Source organism: Lepidochelys kempii, chromosome 6 (assembly GCF_965140265.1).
Source record: "Lepidochelys kempii isolate rLepKem1 chromosome 6, rLepKem1.hap2, whole genome shotgun sequence".
NCBI classification, from domain to species: domain Eukaryota; kingdom Metazoa; phylum Chordata; order Testudines; family Cheloniidae; genus Lepidochelys; species Lepidochelys kempii.
Genome location: NC_133261.1, coordinates 38,458,673 through 38,485,485, shown reverse-complemented (window position 1 = coordinate 38,485,485; position 26,813 = coordinate 38,458,673). Strand labels below are relative to the sequence as shown.

General features: G+C 40.5%; 1 protein-coding gene across 10 annotated transcripts in view; it reads right to left on the bottom strand.

Moving 5' to 3' along the window:
* The window catches only part of MICAL2 (microtubule associated monooxygenase, calponin and LIM domain containing 2), a 188,491-nt gene that overhangs the window by 10,136 nt on the left and 151,542 nt on the right, over positions 1-26,813 (bottom strand). For all 10 annotated transcript variants that reach the window (XM_073347611.1, XM_073347614.1, XM_073347615.1 and 7 more), the window contains 5 exons: positions 25,266-25,363; positions 22,044-23,409; positions 12,522-12,616; positions 7,103-7,195; positions 4,565-4,658 (listed from right to left, as the gene is read on the bottom strand). In XM_073347611.1, coding sequence (XP_073203712.1) covers positions 4,565-4,658; positions 7,103-7,195; positions 12,522-12,616; positions 22,044-23,409; positions 25,266-25,363 — 1,746 coding nt within the window. The remainder of the gene's footprint in view (positions 1-4,564; positions 4,659-7,102; positions 7,196-12,521; positions 12,617-22,043; positions 23,410-25,265; positions 25,364-26,813) is intronic.

Below are 26,813 nucleotides of genomic sequence, written 5' to 3'. Positions count from 1 at the left end.
TAGCAAGGTACAGGTATATGAGGTCTAGAGCTGTGTGGAGAAAGGTAATTCAGTTTCCTGGAGGATTTTGATATTTTGAAATATGGATTCATTCTAGTTTGGAATGGAACCAAATAATTCAAAATTCTCCACAAAAGGGAATGGAGTCCTGGTTCTGGGGCAGTCTGCCTGGTGGGCTGCCCTAGTGTCATGGACTCTGACAGCCCTTGGGGTTCCCAACTCTGAGACAGTCTGACAGGCAGGATACGGAGATGCTGAGCAGATGAGCTGGCACAAAACGAGGCAGAATTCCAGTTCAGCCATTCCTGGGTTCCATCAGAACTTTGTCAAAGTCAATAGATTTTGATGAATCAGTACATTCAGACAAAAAACATTTTGTTAGAATTTTTCCAACCAGCTCTGATGGGGATATGTCTAGTTTAAATGCCTGTATGTAGCAGCATTTGTGTGTGTGTGTGTGTGTGGTACACACACTAAAAGCAGAAAGGCAGCCAGAATTTAAACCAGACAACACACTTACCCCCATACAGTTCTTATAAATGAAATTTTAATAGAGCATTTATTTTATTGCTAACAAGAGAATCTATTTTCATGGATGTGCATATGTACTGAACTTGTGCAAACACTCTGTCCTTCCTCCATCTCCTTCCCAATTTTTGCTATATTCTTGTTTTGGAAAAATATTGCTTTTTAAATATTTCCATGCTTATAGAATAAAATATCAGTTTCTCCCTCTAATAAAAGATTTGAGTTGTATTTCAACTGAAGTAAGCAAACAGCAATGTGGTTTGCCAAAATGCCTCTTATTCTAACAAAAACACCTACTGGAGCTGTAACAACAGTAGCTTTTTGTTTTTTCTTTCTCTGTTCTACAGAGTGCCCTCTAGTATCCTGAAGGCTGCACTGCATTTACTCACTGAACTTCTCTATTGATTTATCATTAATAATAATACCAATAGTTACTTAACTTACATGATTTATATCTTCCAAGTACAATACAACAAACTAAGTAATCTCCACAACACCCAAATGAGATAGGGAAGTTGTTCGGGTCAACTGGATGCCAGTTCCTGTGTTTATTTATTGAGACATGTTTTTGCAAAAAGGTGGCTTTTTATTTATCCAAATCCCTTTCATTTGAGGCTCCATTAGAAATTAAGAAGTCCTTTTCTTTTTATTACAGTAACAACTTTAAGATGGCCTATTTAAAAACCAGCGTTTACTAAACATGGCTCTGAAACTTTCAATTTCCTGCCACCTTAGCATCTTTCTGCAGACAAAAGATTGGAGAATAAGCAGGCTCTTCCTTCAACTTCTTCCACTTGTTCTTTTTGGAAAAAGGTATAAAACTCACATTCCTGTCCACACACACTTTCAAAGGGTCTAATATTTCTGACTCTGTTTACAGTTTTAAATACTTCCCTTTTCCAAAAGGCAGTGCAAACAAACCCTGAGTACACTATCTATAAAAGCATAAGCCTACAGAAAGCTATTCACTGATGTACTGAAATATGGGGAGACTAATCGTGCTTCCTCGGCACGGATTTTTTTTCTTTACTAGTAACCTTCAAAACTTGTTTAATTAACTTTTGAGTTATACAAATTTCAGTTGAAAATGTGGTTCAAAACCTATATTACTGCATTTCGTTGTAGGCAAAAGATCCCTATAAACCCACACAAATGTCACTAGAAAACAAAGCAGCAGTACATTAATGATTTATTATTTGGTATTTAGCACAGAATAAAGTAAATGAAGGGGGAAAACCACCAAAAATTATTCATAGGATTGATTATTTCTAATTTTTCTTTAAATGCATGAATTGTTGTCACTACAATTACGAGATCATCAAAGCCTCATTTTGTTCATCAGTCTTCATGGCAGTTTGTTTCACACCCACGCATGTTCTCTTCTAATTCAGTTCAGTAGCTAATGAATAACTCCCACTAACAAAAGAGCCTTTCATTCCATGCTCACATAATTATTAGAGGAGAGTTGCATAAATGTCACTGAAGACTAGTGTTTGCAGGCCTGTCTCTAAATTCGGTTATTCACAACCTTTGCAGCTCAATATTATTGCTTAACTGTGATCATTTTCTAATTACCTTAATAATACCTATTAAATCACTTGAGCTATATAAGCACAGGCCTACTTAAATACAACTTAACCTAATAAGCACTGGTCATTCATTAAACAATAATGCACATTTTTAAAAGGATGAATGGAATATTATCTGACTAAATCCTGCACTATTACATAAATGTTATTACAAGCAACAAAGCATTAACATTTTGATGTCTAGTTTGGAGAATTTCAGCTTGAAATTTTACACAATATGAGGTATTCAAACAGAATAGTCCTCACCCCTTTTCCTATCTGCCTGCATCTATAGCTGGCCACCCACATGAAAACAATCAACAGGGAGAAAAAAATAGCACTCTAATCTTAATGAAAGGAATTAAATTACTAAGGATGAAAAGGGAATGAGGAGCATCAATCTCTTAGCAGATGAGCCTTCTTTAGAAAATGTGATTGTCAAAATAATGGGAACAAGGGGTGGCTCTGGGCCATCCATTCTGGTATTCTGCATATATCCCTATTTCCCAGTAGTTAGAAGGGTTTTGATCTTCCATATTTTCAGAGACCTAGAGAAGAGCACAACTTTTTTTGTTCTATAACTAAGGGTACGTCTACACTACAGCTGTTACAGTGGCACAGCGACGGCACTGTAGCAAGCAGTGCCTCTCTAGCGCCATAGCGCAGACACTTCATACATTGGCAGGAGGGTATTTTCCCCGTTGATGTAGCTAATCCACCTCTCCGAGAGGAGGTAGCAAAGTTGACGGAAGAATTCTTCCATCAACTTAGCCACATCTACACGGGGGTGGAGGGGAGGGGTAGGTCTGCCCAACTAGGCCGCACAGGGGGCAAAAATTTTCACAACCCTGCATGACATGGCTAAGATGATCTACTTTTTGAGTCTAGACCAGGCCTAACACTAACAACCCTTTGGGGATTCTCCTTTCAAAAAGACAGTAAGATGGGTGCCATCTTAGAAATCTTTATTTTTTAACTTAACAGATAATTGATGTTAGCTTTTTAAAAACATTTGAAATAGATTAGTTCGCTCAGTTATATGGTATTTGTTTTATAAACCAGTGGGGTAAATCCTGAAGAACTTACACCTTTTACTTGGGCAAACATCTACTGGAGCCAATTCTTTACTTCAGTGTGTGTGTACTACAGTGATGGATGCTATAAACAGTACTAAAAAAAATACATGGAGACTTTACCATTCTATGCAGCTAAGCATAAAAACAACATTTTCCAAGTGTTGGATGTTGCATCAAAAAACATCTAATTCCCTCGCACAAAATCACACTAGTGATTTAGGAGAGTTGGCTCGTAACCAGGAAGAATATAAAAAGCAGATTTGCAATATGACTGCCAGCTTTCAGACAATCTTTTAAATCTAAAATAGCTTTCAAACCTCCTCAGAAGGTAGATTGCATTGGACAGCCGTTTACGTTCATATTTTATTTAACAAGAAAAAAAAACCCTTAAGGTAAAATTGGGTCTTGAAATTTCATCCCTTAGAAAAGGGTGGCGTCAAACTGTGCTGACCACAGGAGGAGTGTCTCAGAGAGGCACAGTCCCTCTTGTTCTCCTTGCTCTGTGGGGAAGTCGTGTCACCCTTTTCTGAGGTGTAGCTTGCTTCCTCCCTTGCACCTGGCCAGTTCTGCAGGCTGTCACACTGGGGAGGGCAGCATTATGGCTCTACTGGCTCTACTAACTCTCCACTCCTCCCTTACACTGTCCACTTTCCCCTCCTCCTCCCGTCCAATAGTTCATGTGGCAGAAGGGAAAGACATCACGTTAGGCATGGTCAGGGAAATCAAACTAAATGATCTAATGTTCCCTCTGGTCTTAAAAATCTATGAATCTGCGCCTCATCCTTCTGTGCATGAACTGTAATGTGAATAGTCCTTATGTAGACATGTAGGGGGACCTTATATCCTCTAACTCCCCTCCACTGCTGGGTCAGGACTAACTAAAACTTAACCTTTCACTGGAGCAGGGAAAAATCCCTATTATCTCCTGTCCATAAGAAAACAGCATTTCATAGTTCAGGTCTGTCTCACTATGCATTGCCCTTTTACATAGTTTGAGTTCTTTCCATGGTTCAGTCACTGACTGCTATCATATTATTGATACTCAGAGAGAAGCTGTTAAGGACCTTGTTACGAAGCATAGGCTGCTGGCTTGGTAACTGAGTTACTGCACATAAAAACATCCCTGATTCTGTAGTGTAGATGAAATCAGGCTCAGGATTTTAAACAAGGTGAGGGAAGTAGATTCAGCTTCAAGTTCCAATAGCTACAAATTCACAACTGATAACACCTAAAGCTGCTTGGCAAATGGAAAAAAAAAAAAAACAGGCGATTTTTTTCTCATTTATTGTTTCAGGGAAAATTTTCCAACCACCTATACTTTTAAAACAGTTGTAAAACTTGCTCTGCTTTTAAAGAGGCACCAAATAATCACAAATTTCTTGCCCCATTTACCTGATTCTCCTCGCAGTTCCCTCTCCAGTTTAACACCATTTATCTCGAGGGCCCTCTGTCTTTCCTCCACTTCTTCCAGTTGGCGCTGTATAGCCTGCAGAATAATAATGATTACAAAAGATAAAAATACAGCTTTAAAATATAGAGAGGAAGGATGGTCCAGTCGTTTGGGCACTAGCCTGGGACTTGGTCCAGGTAAAGGTAAAGGGACGTTCAGGTCCCTTTACTGTTAAAGTTTTCCAGTGTCATCTTGGGTAAGTCACTGAGGGCCCGATTTGCCATCAATATTTAGACGCCTCGTGGGATTTTTGAAAGCACTTTTGAAAAATCCCGCTAGGCGTCTATCTGCATCTTTAAGTGCTTAGGTTTCAGAGTAACAGCCGTGTTAGTCTGCATTCGCAAAAAGAAAAGGAGTACTTGTGGCATCTTAGACACTAACCAATTTAGTAGCTCACGAAAGCTTATGCTCAAATAAATTGGTTAGTCTCTAAGGTGCCACAAGTACTCCTTTTCTTTTTAAGTGCTTAAATACCTTTAAAAATCTGGCCCTTTGTCTTGCTTTGCCTCAGTTCCCCATCTGTAAAATGGGGATAACAGCAGCTCCCTACTTCCCAGGGCTGCTGTGAAGATAACTATATTAAAGATTATGAGGCACTCAGACACTATGCTAATGGGAGCCATATTGGTACCTAAAATAGCTTCAAGGTTTTGTCTACTATTCTGAATTGAGTGGGATAGTTCAGCTATTTTTTCTTCTCATATAACCTTCTGATATGGAAAAGAAAAGGGTATATAGCTCCATAATTCCTATTAATTGGCACTGAACAGGTAACCCTGAGATGAACTGAGCTGACCATACTCTCTAAACATGTCTATGTCGTAGGCCAAGTATTTTCAAAAGCATCCATTGATTTTAGGTGCCCGATCTGTGACACCTTTAAAGGGCCACATTTTTGAAAGGGTAGGTGCCTAGTATTTCCTTAAATTCAGGCCCTGTGAAGGTGTCCAAAGCTGGGCGCCCAAAATCACTGGGCACTTTCTGAAAATGTTTATTACCATATCGCCATAAAATAAGGGAAGACGCTTACAAATGTGTTCCCCCGCCACCAGAAATTTTGTTTACTTGTTTCATTTTTGCTATTTCAGTTTTACAAAAAAATACATTAAGCACATGTCGATTTTTTTCTTTTTTAGTTGCTTCTATTTTGTCATTGATTTCTCAGTAATGATTAGTCAAATATTTTCTAAAATATCAAGAAAATGTAGAGAAAAATGCAGTAGGTTCAAGCGTAAAATATCTATTCATTTAAAGTACAATAAATCAGTAGAGGAGACCCATTTAAAAATTCCAGAGATTTCAATTTCACTTCTCATTATATAGTGTATATATGTTTATATTAATATAATATTTTATATATATATATATATATATATATATACATATACACACACTAATTTATATATATATATACATATTTTCTCTTTGTATGACAGTAACACCTAGAGCCCCAATTGAAACTGGGACTGTACAAACACATAGTGAGAGACGGTCCCTGCCTCAAAGAAAGGTATATCAGAACAGGCAAAAGTGGCCTTCAATGCTCCACATAAATTTGTAAGGCCAGATTTTGCAAAGAGAATTCAGCACCCAGCAGATCCCATTGAGAACTTCATTTAGGAGCCAAAATGGGAGCTGAGCACTTTCGAAAATCTAGCCTGTACTACCTGAACAATGCAAATTCAGACAGAGAATGCAACTCGTGTATAGGTGTGAAGGGAGTTAACTATGACCTGTGATTTTGGCACATTAGAATCAGACACCATTTGAGATCAGCTCATTGAGAAGTGTGCTCACAAAACATTGCATGACAGATACTTGCAATAGGAGGGTTCAAGTGCAGAACTGCATGAGTCACCATGGGCAGAATCTAGAGTTCCTTCTGCTTTGTCTGGAGAAAAGAGCCTTTAAAAAGGGCCATCTTATCCTATTGCACAATTAACAAAGGAATAACTATTATTCCCATTGTACAGGTGGGGGAACTGAGGCACGGGGAAAAAAATCATGTGTTTTTCCTAATCCTCTCTGGTGTGTAGTAATAGGGTAGTATCCCTTTTTATCCTTTCTAAATTAGCAGTTCACTTGCAGGCCCTATTTGTTTAAATTTCACTGATCTTTGCAGTCACTTTCTATTCCACTGTATTCCTGAGTTAGGTGCTCATCCTCATCACCAGTTGTTCCATCTTTTGCTTTTTATATGACAATAAAAATAGTATGAAGAAGCTACATGGGCACAGTTGGGTTCCAAATAAATCATCTTTACTAACTATAGATAAACATGCAAAGCTAGCTGCATACATCCTGCTGCTCTGACTGCTTTCCAAGCACTTCTGCAACATAAAACACAGTAAGCATCACTAGAGGGCTTGCAAATTATTTAAAGGGACTAATATCCACACACTACACCCCCATCACCCTCTTTTCTCCCCCACCCACAAAATACCCTTAAGTGTGTCACGACCTCAGTTTTATTTTGTCACCTGGGCTTTATGGAGTCTTTTCAGCTCCTCTTGTTTAACCAATTGCTTTGTTTCCTTTTCTAGTTTTCTCCTTCTTCTAAGGGTCCTTTTTGCCTATAAGAGTAAGGGGAGAAAAGAAGGTAATCAATACCCTGTACTTAGTCATCTTAGATTTTCATAGACTTTTGCCTGCTGCAAATGTTAAGTAGTTTTTGATTCACTCAGCTAGGTTTATTCTCAGCCATTAAGACATTATCAGTAAGACCCTCACTGCATCCCTAGCTAAGCATTCGCTATTTCTGTCAATGAAGGGAAAATTGAATCCATAGAGCTACACAACTATGACCACACATCTCACAATAGCTTCTGTGAACATCATGGTTACCAGAGAACAGAAAGTACCAGCTTCCTATGAAAAACATGACCTATTTTTTACTGTACCCGACAGTCACTAAATACTCAGTTTCTTTGTGTAAATAATCACTTCTTTGTTTGTTAAAATTTTATATTATATGTAAAAATATGCTTTCCAAAAATGACTGGACTTGATCCCTAGCTGATGTGGCTCCACTGAACTCCATGAAGCTATACCAATTTACACCAGAAGAGGATCTGGCCCTTTGTTTATTAATCAGCTCTGATGCAATTCTGAAGTCAGTCATATTCTACAACAGCAGTTCAATTTGGGCAGCTTGTAATGTAATAAGATTGATGTAGTATGAAGCAGTGTAACAATCACGTTAGCATCTGAAACCAGATAATGTTTGTCTTCTCCAAAAACAGCTTTATTATTGCCATTAAAGAGCATCCTTTTCTTTTCTTTTTTGTCCCCTCTCTTCCTGGTGATAATCAACACTCTTCATTTTTCAAGTTACAAGGTATGTTGCAATGGGAACATTTTTATGGGCACAAATCACTGACCACTGCAATGCCCTCCAAGAAGTACAACAAAGCAATTGTTAAAGGGTTGATAGGGAGTGGCATGCACTGTTTACTCTTGTTCCTCACTTATACTATCTGAAAATGTTTCAAGACTAGTCATGATTTCCCACTCAAGGAAAAAGAAAGACAGGAAATAAGAGAATAATAGACAAGAAAATAGAAGTCTAGAAGCCAGAATTCTCTCAGAATGCTACATTTCAATTTCTCTTCAGTTTTGTCAATGGAGAATGTAAGATACCTGTAAGATACCAGGCAAAACTGGTATGTAAACTTGCACTGGGAGCCAACTGAGATGAATCGATACATTTAATAGTGGATGTGACTCAAAATAGGGCAAGCAACGCCAGGCCTGAGTCACTGCCACTGGTTTGTGTTATAGTTTGTCATTTACATCATATTCCACCTGACATTTTGTTAGTGCTAGTTTTTGCTCATTACGGTATGTCCATTTGTGCCTTCCAGCTGTTTGAATTCATGAAACTCATCCCTGTTCAGTTCATGCCTGTTTTCTTTGTTCTTTTTCACCTATATGTTTTCTGTATTTCATTTAATCCACCATTATTATTTTTTTCTATTTCAGTTTCTTTTTCTGGTTCTTTCTCTTCACACTGTGTTTTTTGCCTTTTTTTTTTTTTTTTTTTTTTTTTTAAAGAGCTTTATTCTTTGAAGCTTCTGGTGTTTGAGTTTAACAAGATCTGTGTCTCAACTAACACTTACTCATTTTTCTTTTACAAACAACTGATGTCTTCAGCACAGAATATCCAGGAAAACTTTGAAACACTGTGATAGCTAATAATTGGTAAAAAAATAAAAAGATAAAAAAATAAAAAGAATTACATAATATTGCTGGTAGCCTCAAACATCAAAGTGAGGGGGAAGCATTTGCTGCATCTCCATTGCACATAGGTGAGCCAGTGCATGTGGATGGACATATGGGAGAGCCTCTGCCTCCCTGGAAATGTCTCCTAAACTCTCTGAGACATGTTTGTTGGTGAATTGTAGGTAAGAGGAGTGGGAGGAGAAGCAGTTAAAAGACAAATGTAGCTTGAGAACTGAAAAAAGGGGCTACCCTTTCTACTTCTCCAGCCCTTCCCTCTAAGCCAAGTTTTTGCAAAGATCAAATTGATATTTCCTGCACATCTTTTGATGAGTTTGGGAGGGGAAGCTTGGGGTCAAATGGAACAGATCAGCTTACCCTTCATTGCACTGGTTTGGAGAGTCCTTCAAAATATTAATCTGCGCCTTTGAAAAATACACTAGTGGGTTTGCTGCCTTGCTTCCTCAATGCACCTTTGCCCTTTTAGACACAGACACACACGAGCAGGTATATTACCTCTGTGTCTGACCACCTTCTCAATATTTCACGGAAGGGGGTCGTGGGTGGTTTCTGCCAAAAGCTAAGAATTAGTTGATTGTCATGGTTACTGTGAGATGTTTGCATGGGAAATGGTTTAAGCGATATGCAAAATGTAGCATATTAAGTTGCAAAACTGTTGAAGTGAAATTTGTCATCTGAGGTGAGGCAGGGTCTCATTGCTAACTCAATCAATACTGAGAACAATGGGCATCCATGGAGACAACACTTGGTCTGCTGCCTGGATCAGTTGAAGACTTGAGCTGAAGGAAACCTAGGAGAGCTGTCTGAAGAGTGGGCCCCCTGGGCTAAGAGACAATAGCCTGTAACTGCATAACAGCAGAAGAAATGGCAACAAGTTGTTATCCATTACAGAGGAGAAACTCTGCCTGTTGGTGGCTTTCATGAAAGGATCCCAATTTTCTGAACTTGGCAAGTGCTGCAAGGACTAACCATTGGGTGAGAAATACCTTATTAGATAGGAAAGTAATGTTTTAATAAGTACTGTATAGGCTATAGATTGCGTTTTAGGATTTTCTTTTATATGTAACCTTATGTCTCCAAACTGTTATACTTGCTGGTTTTTGAATTCGTATCTCATGCTCTGCTAAATAAACTTCAATTTGATTTCACTATAGACAAGTCTAAGTGCCTTGTGCTAAGGAGAGTGTCAGATTGAGGTCAAACCAGTGAATTGGGCTACACTGCTTCCACAGAGGCAGCAGATATAGGAGTACATTGTGGGTGTCCAGAAGATAGGGGACTGGGCACTCCAGTGTAACAAAGTGAGGTGTGTAAACTGCTAGCCTGCAGAAAGAAAATGCAGGTCTTGTGGAGCCTAGAGCAGGGGGCCAATGTTGTCAGCAGCTAGTTGTTGGGGAGTGTTCCCCTGGTTGGCAGAGAAAGGGCTCCCTTCTGCTGTGGGCTAGTGGTTGGGATACACCCTAGACACCTCAGGTAAGCCTGAAAAGCATCATACCCTTACATTTCAAAATGTGATTCCTGTGGAAATAGGTTATCGGATTTTGGGCCCTTCAGGTTTTGGTCATGCCAAGCCTGATTTAACCTCAGTTCATCCTTCTGGGTTGTGCTACTGTAACGCTGACAGACCCCAGTCGTCGACGGGCAGGATCAAACAAGGTTCAACAAGGACAAGTGCAGAGTCCTGCACTTAGGACAGAAGAATCCCATGCACTGCTACAGACTAGGGACCAAGTGGCTAGGCAGCAGTTCTGCAGGAAAGAACCCAGGGGTTACAGTGGACGAGAAGCTGGATATGAGTCAACAGCATGCCCTTGTTGCCAAGAAGGCTAACGGCATTTTGGGCTGTATAAGTAGGAGCATTGCCAGCAGATCGAGGGACGTGATCATTCCCTGCTATTCGGCATTGGTGAGGCCTCACCTGGAGTACTGTGTCCAGTTTTGGGCCCTACACTACAAGAAGGATGTCGAAAAATTGGAAAAGGTCCAGCAGAGGGCAACAAAAATGATTAGGGGGCTGGAATACATGACTTATGAGGAGAGGTTGAGGGAACTTGGATTATTTAGTCTGCAGAAGAGAAGAATGAGGGGGGATTTGATAGTTGCTTTCAAGTACCTGGAAGGGGGTTCCAAAGAGGATGGATCTAGACTGTTCTCAGTGGTAGCAGATGACAGAACAAGGAGTAATGGTCTCAAGGTGCAGTGGGGGAGGTTTAGGTTGGATATTAGGGAAAACTTTTTCACTAGGAGGGTGCTGAAGCACTGGAATCGGTTACCTAGGGAGGTGGTCGAATCTCCTTCCTTAGAGGTTTTTAAGGTCAGGCTTGACAAAGTCCTGGCTGGGATGATTTAGTTGGGGATTAGTTCTGCTTTGAGCAGGGGGTTGGACTAGATGACCTCCTGAAGTCTCTTCCAACTCTGATATTCTATGATTCTATGACCTCTGAAGCTTAGTACATGAGCCTCTACAGCATAAGCTAAAAGCCAGCTGGCTATTAGCTAAGGCTATAGAGCAGACTAATTTCATCTCTCTCTCTCTCTGTGGTCTCAGTGCTGCTAGATGGCACAGAACACACACCCAGAAGGTGTGTGGGTTACATACTTCCCCTAGCTGAGGAAGTGTGTCCCGAGCTTCAAAGACTTCCCAGCTGAAATGCCGGACGAACCCCCACTTGTAACACTGACAGACCCCACTTGTTGGCGGGCGGGATCGAACTAGGGACCTCTGGAGCTTAGTACATGAGCCTCTACAGCATGAGCTAAAAGCCAACTGGTTATTAGCTCAGGCTGTAGAGCAGACTCATTTAACTCTCTCTCTTTAAGTGGTCTCGGTGCCACTAGATGGGACAGAACACCACACCCAGAAGGTGTGTGGGTTGCACTACAAACATTAACTTGTCTAATTAAAAAAAACAAAACAACTCACAATGCCACCTCCTAATCCAAGCAACCTTTCTGGTTAGGCCATCTACTGATGCTACTTACTGATGCCCCTCCACTTTCAGAGAAAGGGTAAACAAGTCTCTGATGAGCCATTCAGCCTACAGAATCTCTCTCTCTTCAAGTAAGAGTTGAAGATCAAAATCTCATTGGTATTTTAGCTCTCTTATTTCCTATTAGATACCGAAACACAGCTAGACCTAGCTGAGCCCAGTATACAGTAGGCATTTTGGGGGTATAATTTCATGATGGGACTGCATGGCTCATTTAATATTTCTGATTAGAATAAATATAACATTTTCCATGCAATCTGCCTGTAGTTCTTTTTAAATGAAGTGGTGTTTTCCCAAGAGAAATCTGCATCTGTTCGTTTTAATTTTTTCAATGGTTTGTTTGTTGGGCTACATATTAAAACCACTTAAGAAATGCAGCTTCAAAGTGGTTTATGTTAAGCACGTCTGTTATTCAAATTAAATCCATCTCTGTCAAAGTTCTTATAACCTGTGGGGGGTGGGGGGGGCAGTTCTGACAGGTACAAGAAATTCTGGTACCTGTTTTTTGGAAAGAGACCTGATGTGGTTCAATCCGTTATATATTACAATGCTAGGTTTGCATGTCAACCCCCCCCCTGCCCCAAACTGTTCCATTTTAAAATCAAAATCACACAAATTTTAAATATAATTCAACAGTGAAAGTTACTTTTTGTTTCTAAGTAAAGGTTACCTTGAGTGCTATTGAAGGCTTGTGTTCAAATTCACCATCAGAGGAAGAAGAATAAGATGCAGTCACTTGTTTTTTGACAGATAGGTGTTCAGAGCCTAAAATGTAGGAACAAAGTGAAGCAGGAAGTATTCTCGCTTGAGACATATGGACATTCACCCTAGCCACTTGCATAGTGCACCTGCCCTGAGCTTTATTAGGTTGCACCTAAAGGCAATTTGGAAATTTGGCTGATCGTGTTAATTAAATTTTTGGCCAGTGTCCAAGGCCTTTGCTGCTTGTTATTTGGAATTCTTTTTTAAACATAGCAGTATTATGTATCAATCAATTAATTCCTTAAACACCATCTATGTAGCATGATGCTCAAAATGCATTCAGAAATGAAATTTATTATTAAAAAGCATATCTGAAGTTAGCCATATTACTTAAATGATTGTGTAAGGCTCACCATGCAGTGTAATTGAATGCAAAAAGTCTGAGCCAGCTCTTAAACAAATTACCCTTGTGGCTTCTAGCATCTGGCACCCATTTTTACTACATGACATCTGCTCAGTGTAAAATGGCTGGCGTCAGAATGTCTGGTCATATAAAAAAATCACAAATGTAATCAGAAGCAAATGGACTAAGAGAACAAGGCTTTATCACATAGTCTCATGCAATATAAATATTTCATTAATTATGTCTAAACAAATGTCACTTGTATTTTTCTTTCTTAAGAATATTATCACATCATTGAACTGTTGATTAAAATGCCATAATAAGTCAGGAAAATCCATACATCACAACAATATACTCTATGAGGGAAATTCAAATGATATCATTGGGAAAAACATGCATTCAGGAATACAAATTAATGTATATTTAACTACAACAATTTTATTATACCCATTTCACCAGAGTCTTGTTCTACCTGGCTGTTTTGTTCTTCTCAATTTATTTGTCTAATTCCTATCTTTATTCTCTTTGTTTAAGAAAATAAAACTGCTCCAGGAACATCTGTCTCCACACTTCAACCTGCTGCAGGGTTAATGATTAACATCTGGACTGGACTGCATCTTGGGAGTACACACAATGTAAAGTGATCAATGACTTCTTGCTTAGCGTTTGCCAGGTAACTGTTGATTTGCTATAATCCAGTATATGAATGCAAGTTTTATTTGGAATATGATCACTTCCCATTCCCCTCACTGTAAGTTTCCTTCCTTTTCTCATTTGTTTCACTGTGAATCCAAACCCTGCAAAAGCAGAATTAATTTAGTCTCAAAAAAGACTAAAAATTGGAGTCACCGAAACATGTTCATTCCAGAAAAGTAACTAAATGGTAGCAAGCACAACAATAGAAGGCCAAATTCTGCTCTCAGTAAGGCCATGTGTACACTACTACTTAGGTCGGCAAAACTTATGTCTCTCAGGGTGTGGAAAAAACAGAGCAGCTACACAAGAGATCTTACAGGGGCGCAGCTACATCGGTACAGTCGTATTGCTGTAAGCTCTCTAGTGTAGACATAGCCTCAATTACATCAACTTAATCATGGAATAACTCTGTTGACTTCACACCAAACCACTGACCTTCATGAAGTTGCAGGCTTAGAAGGGTCTAATTGAGAGCAGAATTGGTTCTCATAAGATTTCTAGGAGCTACACAGGTCAAGAAAAACAGTTACTCATAAAAAAAGGAGCTGTCTAGACTCAAGAAGCCACTTCAGTCAGCATTCTGAAAGACACAGGGCCAGATCCCCAAGTGTGCCTGACCTATACATATGGGAACAATGTGGAGCTTTCCACTCCCGACCCCGTCTTTAGAGCAGAGGACAGGGTGCAAGTCAGAGTGGCTCTAACTTGCACCTGCTGGAATAGCCCTTTTGGGGGCTGATCAGCTGATCACAATTGTCGGTGTACAGAAAGGTCACCACTACCTCAGCATGTCTGCAACACTGTAGGGCCAGCAGCAGATGATGTACAGCCAGTTATGCTAGCTTTCTGTTATCCAGGGAAATTCTCTAAGACAGCCTTTACGCTGTCAGAATGGGTAAAAAGGAATTAATTAGGGGCTGGGTTCTGGCTCACAGTCATGTTTCTTTTGGTTTAACTCATTCAAATATCATCTCTCTTGATTTTGTTTTTCTCTGTTTTTTACCAAATACCTCCAGTATCTGTCTTCTGATCACATTGTCATTGAAATAAAATTCCATAAAATGCAAATTTTTAAGCTTTACATAATTTTCTGGTGGGATTGGTAACACAATCAACTACATGTTCCCTTTTGTCTTTCTTCAGTGGGAATAAATTATTGCCTTGCTCTGTCCTCCTCTCTGAGTTACATCAATAATTAAAAAGTGTTACCAGGTGTAGAGGATAAGCAGCCTTCTCTGATACAAGAGCACCTGTCTCCTTCTCAAGGGACTGGGGAGTTGTTTGCCTTTTTGGAACAGAGGCAGAGTCATTCACTTCCCTAAGGGTTTAGGGCAAGGGCCATCACAAGAGGGTGAAGAAGTCAGTGTCCTCACGTAAAATGGATTAATAGTATAGTCCCAACAGTGTCTGTCACCTTATGTATTCTGGAATGTCAGGCATCTGTCTCTTATTCTGCTTCAGAAACCAATTTAGTGGTCTGTAAAAAGTCCAGTCTTTTGAGGGACATTGTATAAGCATTGTTAGGAGACACCAGGCAACTAATTGATAACTAGCAATGCCCTTCATGGAAAAGTGCTTGATCAGGGCTTCTGAAGGCAGAAAGTATTTAGGTCAAATAAAAATACTCAGTCACAATTAGCGGTGATAATGTGTTTAATATGTCATCCTGTGCACAATGAAAAATATTGAGCATTTCTATAGTTTTTTTCCCCATAGATCTTAATGCACTTTATGGTATTTATGAATATCCCCATTTTACAGATGGAGAAATGGAGGCATGTAGAATGACTTGCCCAGGTGTGATGGGGTATGTGAAGCCCACATTGGGGAGCAAGGGGTTAAAGAACAGCTCTGGGCCCAGGTGGCCCTGCCCAGCCACACCTGCATAGCCTGCACAAACTGGAAGCACAAAAAGGGAGCAGAACAGTTCAGAGGCAGGCAGCAGAAGGGAGCAGGTGGCTGCTCTGACGGGAAAGTACTGCCCAGGAGCTCGTTGGCTAAGACCTGACAACACAGATCTATGCAAACCCACCAAATAGAGGTACGTGACTGAGAGTGTGGGTCAGAACCTTGATTGAAATGATTTACTCTGGGAAGCAGAAGGAGACTGTAGTAAAAAGTGGTCTAGGATATTGGGGGCAGCAGCTTAGCACCCCATGGTGTTGGGTGTAGCTGCCCACCATTGGGCCCTAGAACGGCCTCTGATGGAGACGCTGGGACCACTCTCCCCTACCCACTCCAAGAGGTTGTTACGACACCAGGAGTCTTCACTTAGGTGAGAGACCAGCTTGAGTGGGGAGAACTTGCCAGCATACCTGATTTACAACGGCCAAATCCAAGAGGTTCAGTAGCAGTTTGTGTTGTGTGAATTTGACACTATCACAAAAGATGCTTTATGATATGATTATTGTGAGAAAACATCCGTTTTTAATGCTGAAGACTCAATATCCCAATGCAGCCACTTGTGCGATAACATCATGTACAAGATAAACTACACAGAGATGATTTCTTCTTCACTGGCCAGTTCCCCACACACTGGTAATGCTATAAGTAAGATTTTTTCAATAGCACTCAGCATTGACCAACTCTGTTTCCACTGAAGTCAATGGGAGCAGCTGGATCAAAGCAGAGTGCCTTTGAAAATCTCACCCATAATATTTAGGTATAGGGAAGTGATTCCCCTCAGGAAATCAGAAATCTTCCGTGCAAATAAGGAAAGTTGGCATATGCTCAACTTCAAAATGTGGTGGGATGGGGTTGGATGGGAAGTTTGGGAGGGGAACACTACACGCAGATTACCCGGCATGTGGCTGCTCATCTCAGCCTCTCCTAAGGATGTGCAGTTATCACTGTAATGACAGCAGTATAGACATAGAGCGCAGGGACTAAATATCTTACAGAAAAGAGTGCCATATCAATACATTAGCTTTCTGAAGGAGTGTCTGCTACTGCATATTTTAGAAGGCTGCTGCAGCTAATCAGTACCACTTTTTTTCAGAGAAACCTATGTAATCCATCACCTAACATACAAGTCACAGGGCGCCAAATCAACAAAACCAATCAGGGATTGGAACTGAGCAGTAGGTGATGAAAAAGAAGGACGACAGAAGGGAAGGATGGTCCAGTGGTTACTGTGCTAACGTGGGACTTTTATATTCAGATCCAAATTCCTGCTCTGCCAAAGGCTTCCTGTGTGATCTTGGGCAAGTCATTTGGTCTCTGAGCCTTAGTTCCCCATCTGTAGAAAATGGGGATAATAGCATTGTCCTACCCGACACAAGTGTTGTGAGGATAAATAAATTAACACGTGCTCAGATGTGACACACTGACTGGGGCCATGTAAGTATCTCAAACAGAAAGGTATAAAATCCTGGTAATTTAACACACAAATCAGTAAGTAACACACCGTGATTGCTTGTCAAGTGAATTGTTACATCCTGTTTAGTGACAAGCCGTATAATTCAAGTCCTGAGAGACCTTCTCCTTTCTAAAGTCCTAAACTTATTGTCTGTCAATTAGTTACTTGAGAACCATTATTCACAGTACATCTCATTATAGATTTTTCTGCTACTGTTGTTAGAGCGCCAAAAGTTTCAGCCCTATATTGTAATAACAGTTCTCTGATAGAACAGTCAGCAGTCACTGAGACTAAGTAATTCCTCTCACTTATCCCACGCTGAACCTAATGCTAAAGTATTCCCCAGTTCTTCATGGCTATCAAGAAGTGAACACCGAGTCTCAAGAATGCACCTTTTAATTGAAAGTAGACCTTTTAATTCTCGACACTGCTTTGGTACATATCTCAGAGTCAAAATATCACACACACACACACACACACTATAGTATGAGCAAAAAGGGTAACTTTGGACTGACCATGGTTCATTCCCACCACCAAGGCTTTCTCAGCTCCTCATTCTAGATATAAACGGGTGCTCCCCAATAAAACTCAAGACCTGCTTGTATTTTAATACTGTGATTTCTTCATAAAGCTGGAATGTCTGTCACATCCAGGTGGAGCGGTCTGTGACACCTCAACTTGTTGAAAAATAATGTTTGCGCTTGATTCTCTTGAATCCCACTGTGACGGGGTATACCAGATCCTCTGAGGCCCCCTGATGGAATCCTTGTGGCCCTGCCACACCCCACCCCCAAAAATGGGCAGTGGAGAGGGTCCTCCAAGCTGCCTAGAGTGGCTGTGGGGGGACACAGCCAATCAGGGCCCAGCAGCCAAGTAGATGAAGAGCTGCTGGGTCAGAGGGAGTTCAGCTCCCTGCTGGAGCTGTAGGAATGTGGATGGTGTGGCTAGCTGACAGAACTACAGAACTCTGGACAGGGAAGTGGTGCCAGACGCTGGGGAGAGCGAGAAGGAGCCCTGACCTGGTTGCTGGGACTCCATTAGGACAAGGCCCTGAGGTAAGGTTGAAGATGGCGCGGGGCCATGGGGAAGTGGCCTAGGGAATTAGTTAAAAGGATACAGCAGATGGCTATGATCTACAGGGTCCCTGGGCTGGGACCCGAAGTAGTGGGCAGGCCCAGGTCCCCTCCCCACCTCCCATTAGCCACGGGGAGATATGGCCTGGACAGTGAGGCACCCCAAAGGGGGAACTGAACTACAGAGCTGTAGCCAGGAAGCCCCAAGAGGGTGAAGACATTGTCTCCAGGGAGGGAGTCCTGGGGCGCTGCTTTATCCCAGAGGAAGGACAATCAGAGAGTGTGCATATCTGCAGACATATGCACTCAGCCGTAGGGGCGCTCACAAGAGGTGAGTGCACTCCGTTACACCCATGAATACCCTTTGCTATCTTAGGGACTTACAAATGAGGCCTGTGTGTGGTAAACATGTCTTGTTTCAGTGTAACAGTTGCAGTGAGTAGGACAGAATCTGACAAAAAGCTTTCTTGCATCAGGGGTCTGTTAAGTAGATCTGCTTACAATAAGGACTGTCCCTGCTGCATGGAATGTTCCAATAGTCATCCCAATGGCTAGTATGCATAGAAAGAATTCTAAGTGTTTACACTAAGGACTTGATTGTGAGAGGGGCAGACAAACAATTCCCATACTGGTTACCTGATGTGTAAAAGCTATGAAGTTCAAAAGTGATTAACTGGTGTAGCACTGGAGATAAGATTTCCAAAGAATACTGGGATACTTAGTATATTCATTTGTATGCAAGGACCCAGACTGCTCTTTCAACTGCATCACTATTGTCAGAATACACAAAAAGAAAAGGAGTATTTGTGGCACCTTAGAGACTAACCAATTTATTTGAGCAGTAGTGCTGGAGCACTGAGAACATACTGAAAGATTTCAGTGCTCGAGAGCCCACTAAGGGTGAAATTCACTGCTAAGCAGAGGGCAAGTACAAAGCCTCTGAACCACCTGACTCTCTCTTAAGCTTTATTTTAGAAATTAAAGGGATCTTCAGTGGTCACCAGGCTTAGGGTGAAACTGATTCTGCACAGGGGAGCCACCCCAAGCATAAAGTTGTTTTCTTCTTGTATTTTAAAAGGGGAATATTTGGGAGGGTTTTTCCTTACTTCTAGCCTTGGTTCTTACTTTCCATGAGTAGGAGATGATCTAAGACCAAATCCTGACTTCAATGTGATTCAAGAATTTAGCCCTGTCAGAATTTAGCCCTTTGCTGAAACTATTTAAATATTGGATCAGTTTTAACAAAATAAAGCAGGTTTGGATCAAAATGAATTTTATGGATTCAGTTGGTTTACATTTCAAACTTAGTTAAATCATGATGTACTTCCAAGGAGAACACATGAAATGCAAAGAGAATTTTAATGTGCTAAAAGCAAAGCTGTCTTTCAAAAAGGGTCAACTCCCAATATTTATTGCTATGTGGAGACCACATCTAGTCAATACATAGTACTGTAGCTATAGTCTCTCTCTCTCTCTCTCGTCCTAGTTTTAAAGAAACTTCATATCACTTCTGAGGCCATAACTGGAATGTTTACATTGCTGTAGTCTTGTACATTTTGGAAAACTCAGTCGTCTTGTAAAATTTTTATTTTAGACTCAGTGCGTTAAGGCAGGGGATAACATGTGGACAAGAACCATAATAAAAGAGAACTGAGAAAAGTTGGGGTTGTTTATATTGCAAGTTTCCCTTAAACAGGCACTCAAGATCATGCTCTTGGTGCAATAATGTCAGAACTTTGCCATATCCTTCCCTCATGCTATTACTTCTCCCAGTTGAAATGGTGTCTGCTCAGTCATTTTGCTTCTAAATAAGCACAGCGGGAAGAGGGCGGAAGCTTAACTAAAACTAACAACGTAAGTGAATGTGCTCCAGTAGCCTGAGAGCAATGCAGCTAACCCAGCTTCCAAAATACTATCATCATCAAGTTCCCAAGCTGCTCAACTTTCCTTAGTGACAACAGATTCAAACCTACAGCTGAACTTTTGTCTCTTTGAACAGCAGTGAAATGCAATGTTACCATCAAGTTTCTGGATCCTAATGAGGCCATTATTGCAAGCACAATTAATTTTAAATAAAACATTGATTTGTTTAACTGTACTTCCATTTTTCGCACCAGTTCCTCTGATCCACGCATGTAAGTTCAGAGTCATTTCTCATACTGGATATGGTTAAATCAGTGATAACAGCATGTTTAAATGATGTAACATTTCAGCATTCACAGATTTGTTCCTACTCAAAGGGTCACAGGCATTAAAGCATCAATTTCCCTTCACTTCATTGATCCATGCAAGAATGTACTTGCTACTGTTCTCCTAAGCAGTGGGTTATATGTTTAGTAATGTAAGGACTCAGTTCTGTAGGGTGATGAATGCTCTCTAGTCTATCATCTTCCACAGGAGCAATGGGGGCTCAGCAACTCATGAGATCAGGGCCTAGAGCATCCAAACTTTCACAGACTCCGTTCACGTTAATCTCTCTCTGCCACTAATATGTATTCCAATTTCCTTGTTAGCATTTACTTTGATTGTGAGGGTTCCTTGCAGCAGCAGAGTAACTAAGTCGCTTCCCAAAAAAGAATGGCTGTTCATAATTAAGGCTAAGATTTTGTCATGGATATTTTTAGTAAGAGTCAGGGACAGGTCACGGGCAATAAAGAAAAATTCAGGGAGGCCCGTGATCTGTCCCTGACTTTTACTTTAAATATATCCATGATAAAATGGGAAGGGACTGCGCAGTTGTGGAGCGGCTGGGGGCTCTAGGGCCTCCACCACTGGTGGGGGCTCAGAGCTCCAGAGTTCCCTTGCCCCAGGGCAGGGAGTGGCCGGTATTCCCCTGTCTGTCACAACGGCCAGGAGCTGCAGGGTACCCCCACTGCCGATGGTGGCTGAGAGCTTGGGGGCCTGCTGCCTCAAGCCGGGCGAGGTGAGTACCTCACACCTCCCTGCCACTGCAGGAGGCAGTGGGACCCTGCAGCTCCCAGCCGCCAGGGCTGAAGTCATGGAGGTCCTTTGAAGTCATGCATTCCATGACCTCCCAAAACCATAGCCTTATTCATAATCAGTGACTAGAGTAGCAAAATAATGAATGGTGTAAAGACTGTGAATCAGGTGCTAATGTTTACCTTCTCTCATACCACAAGAACAGAGGGACATTTAATAACATTGAAAAGCAAAAACTTTAACACTAATAAGAGCCAGTGCTTTTTACACAACATATAATATACTCATGGAACTCAAGCTTTCATTCTTCAGGGCAAAAGACAACATTCAAATGAGGTTGAGGATTAGAAAAAAGCTTCCCCTATAGGCAGATAACTTCATAATTACCCACTGTGGATTTCTTACATCTTTTCCTGAAGTGTCTGGTGCCAGCCACTGTCATAGACAGGATACTGGACTAAACAGACCCTAAGACTGTTCCAGTATGGAAATCCCTATGTTCTTAACTAGGTTGATATCATTCAATACCAGTATCAGTCAGGCCATGGGTTCACATAAATAACTGGGGTATTTTCCCCCTTTACCACAGTGGAATCTTCTGCTCTCCTCTCCTAGGCTTTTAACTTTGCCTACTTTATCCGTCCTCCATCAGAACATTTAACATCATGGCAACCATTACTCCTCAGGTAGGCTCTACAGAATTTTCCATCCCATTTGTCTTTCTATCTCAGTATTTACACTGCGCTTATCACAGTCATGTCTGAACCCAAAGAGAACCAGACTTCAGCCTGGACCTCTGATCCCTGCTTAGCAGTACATTTTTCTCCTATTAAATGCTTCAATCATCTTCCAAGTTTTAATCAATATTCTTAATTAAAATTAAAGTTACTTAAATTTTACTTAAGTAGCATAACTTCAAAATAAACACACACAAAATAAAAGGCAAAGAAATTGTTTACAATTAATGCATATGTATATTAAACTTAAATTGTATTATTTAAAGTGAATAATCCTATTTACCTGAGTCCTCATCAGTGGAAGTATTATTTAGCACTTTTTCTGGGGAAAAGTTGTTAATGAAGGTCATAGATGACTTTAAGGAATCGTTCTTTTCCCTTTCATTGACTTTATTCCTCAAGTTACTAAAGAGCGAGCAGATATCATTCATTAGTTCAGGATCTCCAAGGATGTCCTCAGAAGTTTTGTTCTTGAGCCTTAGAGATGAAAAAAGAAGGTTCTTCTGGTTACAAATACATAAGTCATCAGTGGAAGACCTCAGTGAAGTCTCTTTAAGAGTAAACTTTTCTAGGAGTCTGGGTACATCCTCCATCTTCGCACCAGATGAATGTTCAGGCTTAACAGCAGCTTTGAAAGGACCTGTGTGCAAACCGGAAACCGGAAATACGACCGCTGTGGAATCACTTGAAGATTTCTCTTCAAGACTGCAGGAAAGACTAGGTGGGTTTATGACGGAGCTTCTAGTTTCCAGTACATTAGATTCTTGTGGCTGTCGGTCATGTTCTCTATTACCGTTATTGTTCCTTAAACATACAGAGTGGTCAAAAGTATTAGGGGGACTGAAAAAGGTGTGTTCTGAAGTAGGGTTGGCTTTACTGTCTGGGCTCTTTTTTATGCTTTCTGGATGAGAGACAAGAGGTTCTAGAATGGATCTCTTTATTGCACTGGCAATTAGTTTCAATGGTGATTTCGGTTGGCTAGACAGATGTTCTTCTACAAAAGTGTCTGGATTCTTTGGAATATCTTTTGTGTCTGATGAAGTTGGCAAAGCATCATTTGCAAGTGGAAGAGGCACAGAAAGACTAGATTGGTTGAATAGGTTTTTTCTCCTTTTACCATCAACATCTTTCCATTCTGAAATTTCCAGCATTCCTTGGCTTTGTTCTGGTTTTGTTCCACCTAGATCTGCCTTCTTCAAATCAAGTAATTTGGATTGCTGCTCTGTACCAAGCATTAATTTGTTCCTTATCCGTTTTTTTATTTCATTTATTTCTAGGTCAGGCTGTTCTTTCAGCTGTCTCGGATTTCTTTCATCTTTTTTTTCTGTGTCTAGATAGGACAAATCTATAATTTTTCTGTTGAAGGCCCCTGTTCTGGTGGTACATTCTTCACTCTCATACAAGTTACTTACATTATATTCCTCATTGTTATCATTTTCATCTTTATGCTTATATACATTAGCAACTGAAGTAACATTTCCAGAATGCATCAATGGATATCCAGTAGTACTGTTCTGAAGTGGGTGATGGGGCACATATAGACGGATTTCTTCAGGTGTCTCTTTGGCTTTTGGCTTTCTTTGAAACACTGGGATGTAGTGTTTGAAAAGTCCTCTTGCAATTTCAGGTGGTTTGCTGAGAGATGTCAACTGTATGGAATGTATGAAATGGTTATTTAAGTGGTAGAAAATATAGCTAATCATTTTTATTTATGCAGAATTTTAAAATAAATCATGCCAAAATATACTGTCCCAAATAAAGCTGAATATGTACAGGTACACGTGCGCGTGCACACATACAAAAACATCCCGTAAGAAGAAATACCTGTCTTCTATTTTCCCTTTCCCAAGTGCTACATTTTTGTAATCTAGGATTGAGAACAGCATTGTAAATTGGTACTCTACATTGGCCTAAAGTTAACCTATACTGAGAATGGATGCTATCTTTACTCTCAAGTAGTCCTTCCTTCAGTATTTTTCTTGGAAAGAATCTCTCCAGATTACAGGACTATAAACAAAAGATGACCTACCCTCCTCTTCTGTATATTTCAGCTGCACAGTTTAAAGCAAATACAGAACACGGTGACGCAGCTTATCTAGCTAATTCAGAAATATTGCACTGTTTTTTGTGTAGTGCAGCCAGGAATGACTGAAGCAATCCAGCAACAAATGGGAAATGCAAGATGATAGATTGACACACTATTAAATGGACGTATAAATTGTGTCAGAGTTACAGTTCTGGATACTGAAACCTTCAGTGTACCTGCAATTCAGACGGTACCATTGCAAGATTTCTACATTGTCCAGCCAATGTGCTCAAACCCTAACCTGAAGGTTTTCTTTTAGAAGTGAAGAATGTCATTCTCCATGCTTTGAGGATGAAAGATGTTCCTTGTGGTTAAGGCACAGGACCGGATAGTCAGGAGATCTGGGTTTCTATTCCCAGCTCAGTCCCATGTGAGTTTGGGCAAGTCATTAACCTTTCCTGTGCCTCATTTTCCCATCTGTAAAATGGGAGCAATAATTATTATTACCGGACTCACAGTAGTGTTTTGAAGGCTAAATTAACATCTGTGAGGACCTCAGATATTACAGTGACTGCCATAGAAATGCCAATAAATAAATATGCCCATTCAATCCACTCTGCTCAGACTTTTAACAGGAATGACCGTTAGTACCGGTTATGGCAGTAGAGGTTTATAATGTGGAGACGTTTCTGCTGTTATCTGAAATAAGATCACCAAGAGCATTTTACTGATCAGCCCCCAGGCAATGCTCAGTCCCTGTTCCGGATTGGGTTTGAACTAGTGCCATAGATATGGAAGGCTCTAAATCTTACGACAAAACCTTGAGGTAAACTATTGTTCTAAGTCATGCTTAACTAATAGTCCAGTGGTTAGGACACTAACCTAGGACTTGGGAGACATGAGTTCAAGACGCTACTGTACTACAGACTACCTGTATGACCTTGGGCAAGTTGCATATGGTAAATTTTTCATAAGTCACTAAGTAATCTAGGTGCCCAAGACCCACTGAAAGACAATAGGACTTAAGAGCTCAAGTCACTTAGGTTTCATCTACACACCATTTTGGAGTGAGCCTCCCAGCCCAGATCAATAGACTCAGACACTGACCCCAAGCTCCAGCCCAAGCTACTACTTCAAATCACTTTCTACACAGCTGTTTTTGGAGCATTTGCTCAAGCCCTGATAGACCGAGTCTATCGACCCAGGCTGGGAGGCTCAATCCAAAATGCTGTGTAGACATCCTCTCAGGTGCTTTTGAAAAAAAATTTACCCTTAGCCTCTGTGCCTCAGTTTACCATCTGTAAAATGGGGGTAACAGTACTTCCCTACCTCGCAGGGGTGCTCAGAGAAAAAGAGTGTTTAAAAGATAGCTCAGATAGCACAGTAATGGGAGCCATAGAAGTATCGTAGAGAGAGAGAGAGAGACAGACATAACTATTTTGTTGCCTCTATTTTACTAACAAGAGTTTTCCTTCATACCTGTGATTGGGATACATCTTCTTCAAGAGCACTCTGAGATCTGGCAGAGCTCTCCTGTGAATAAAGCCCAGCTCTCTTGCTGTACAGTAGAGGGAAATCTGTCAAAGGAAAACAAGATTGTATATTTTACTCAAACTACTTTGACCTAAATAAAACTTGCAATTAAAGAAGTGCAGTAAGATGAAGTCCAAGATTCTCCAAAGATTTCATCTAAATGGCAACGTTTATATACCCACGCTGTGTGCACATGCATGTAGGAGCAGAGGTGCATATACACTCTATCAAAATTTTCAAAAAGTGGCCCTCAGTTCTTCATTGCTCAACTTAAAACATCTTAAAGGCTCAGCATTTCTGAAAAAAATCAGCACTTTTTTGACATCTTGAAGCACCCTAAAAATTGAGGTATAACAATCACTAGTCACTTTTGAACACGCAGGACAAGAGCTCTCTGAGGTGGAGGAAAATGCATGCCTTAAACGAGGCACGTCCATTGTAACAAGGAAGAATTGAGAAGTATAGTTGGAAGGTAGGGCTAAAAACAATCCCAGTCCCTATTATCAGCCAGTCAATAGTACTACACACTGAAGGGCTACTCTGGAGCCATAGAAGTCGATTGTTTAAGACCCTGAATCAGCAAGCATGGGCAAATTAGACGTGGTGAAAGTCATTTGTGCCTGCATGCAATCAATTGCAGGATAGCCATCTTACTGTGCACTTTAATATTTACAAATGTACAAAATGCAGCCTAATAAACCTATTTTTGGCAAAAAAGAATATATTATGCACATGCATGCGCACCCTCCGCCCCCAAGAAATGACATGCCAAGTTTTGGAAAGTATTTTTATAGCTGGATAAAATAAAAGTATAATGCAAATGCTGATGCAGTCTTAAACATAGTGGCACTACTGGGAGCCGCTAGAACACTGTATAAGGGCAAAGCTTCCAAATAAGGGATGTATAATGTGGGTCAGGATAATCCATCAGTTTTCCATTAAGGTCATCACATCAAACATAAGCTACTTGTCTTTACTTTCAAGGCCCTTTCCAACCTATCCCCACCCTATGTATTCTCTCTCATTGACTTTCGAGGTATCCACTCTCGCCTCCAATCAGCCCATAATGCTAGCCTCTTGCTCACTTTTGAAATGTTCAAACTATCACTTTTGTTCTTTCTTCCAGTGTTCCCCTCACAACATACTCCCTGTAATCCTCTGCAAAATGCATTATCCTCCATCAGAACAAATAATAAATGATAATAATAATCTCCCTGGGGCATGGGCTTCCTTTTACTGTTCATACACATGAGCCTTAGATCTAATTGTGGCGTCTAGGCATTACTTTAATACAAATAATTCCTATTTCCTCTTTTGTTTTAGTTCATCACAGCTGCATACATATTGATCCTGTGTCTGATGTTGCTGATAAAGTTTCTGAAACACTTATATCCAATGCTGTTGCTCTTGTTTATCCTTTAGAAAATGACTGTCATGATTCTGATACTTTGAAAGTACCCTTCTGGTGGTGTCAGGTTCCTTTGGTACAACTAC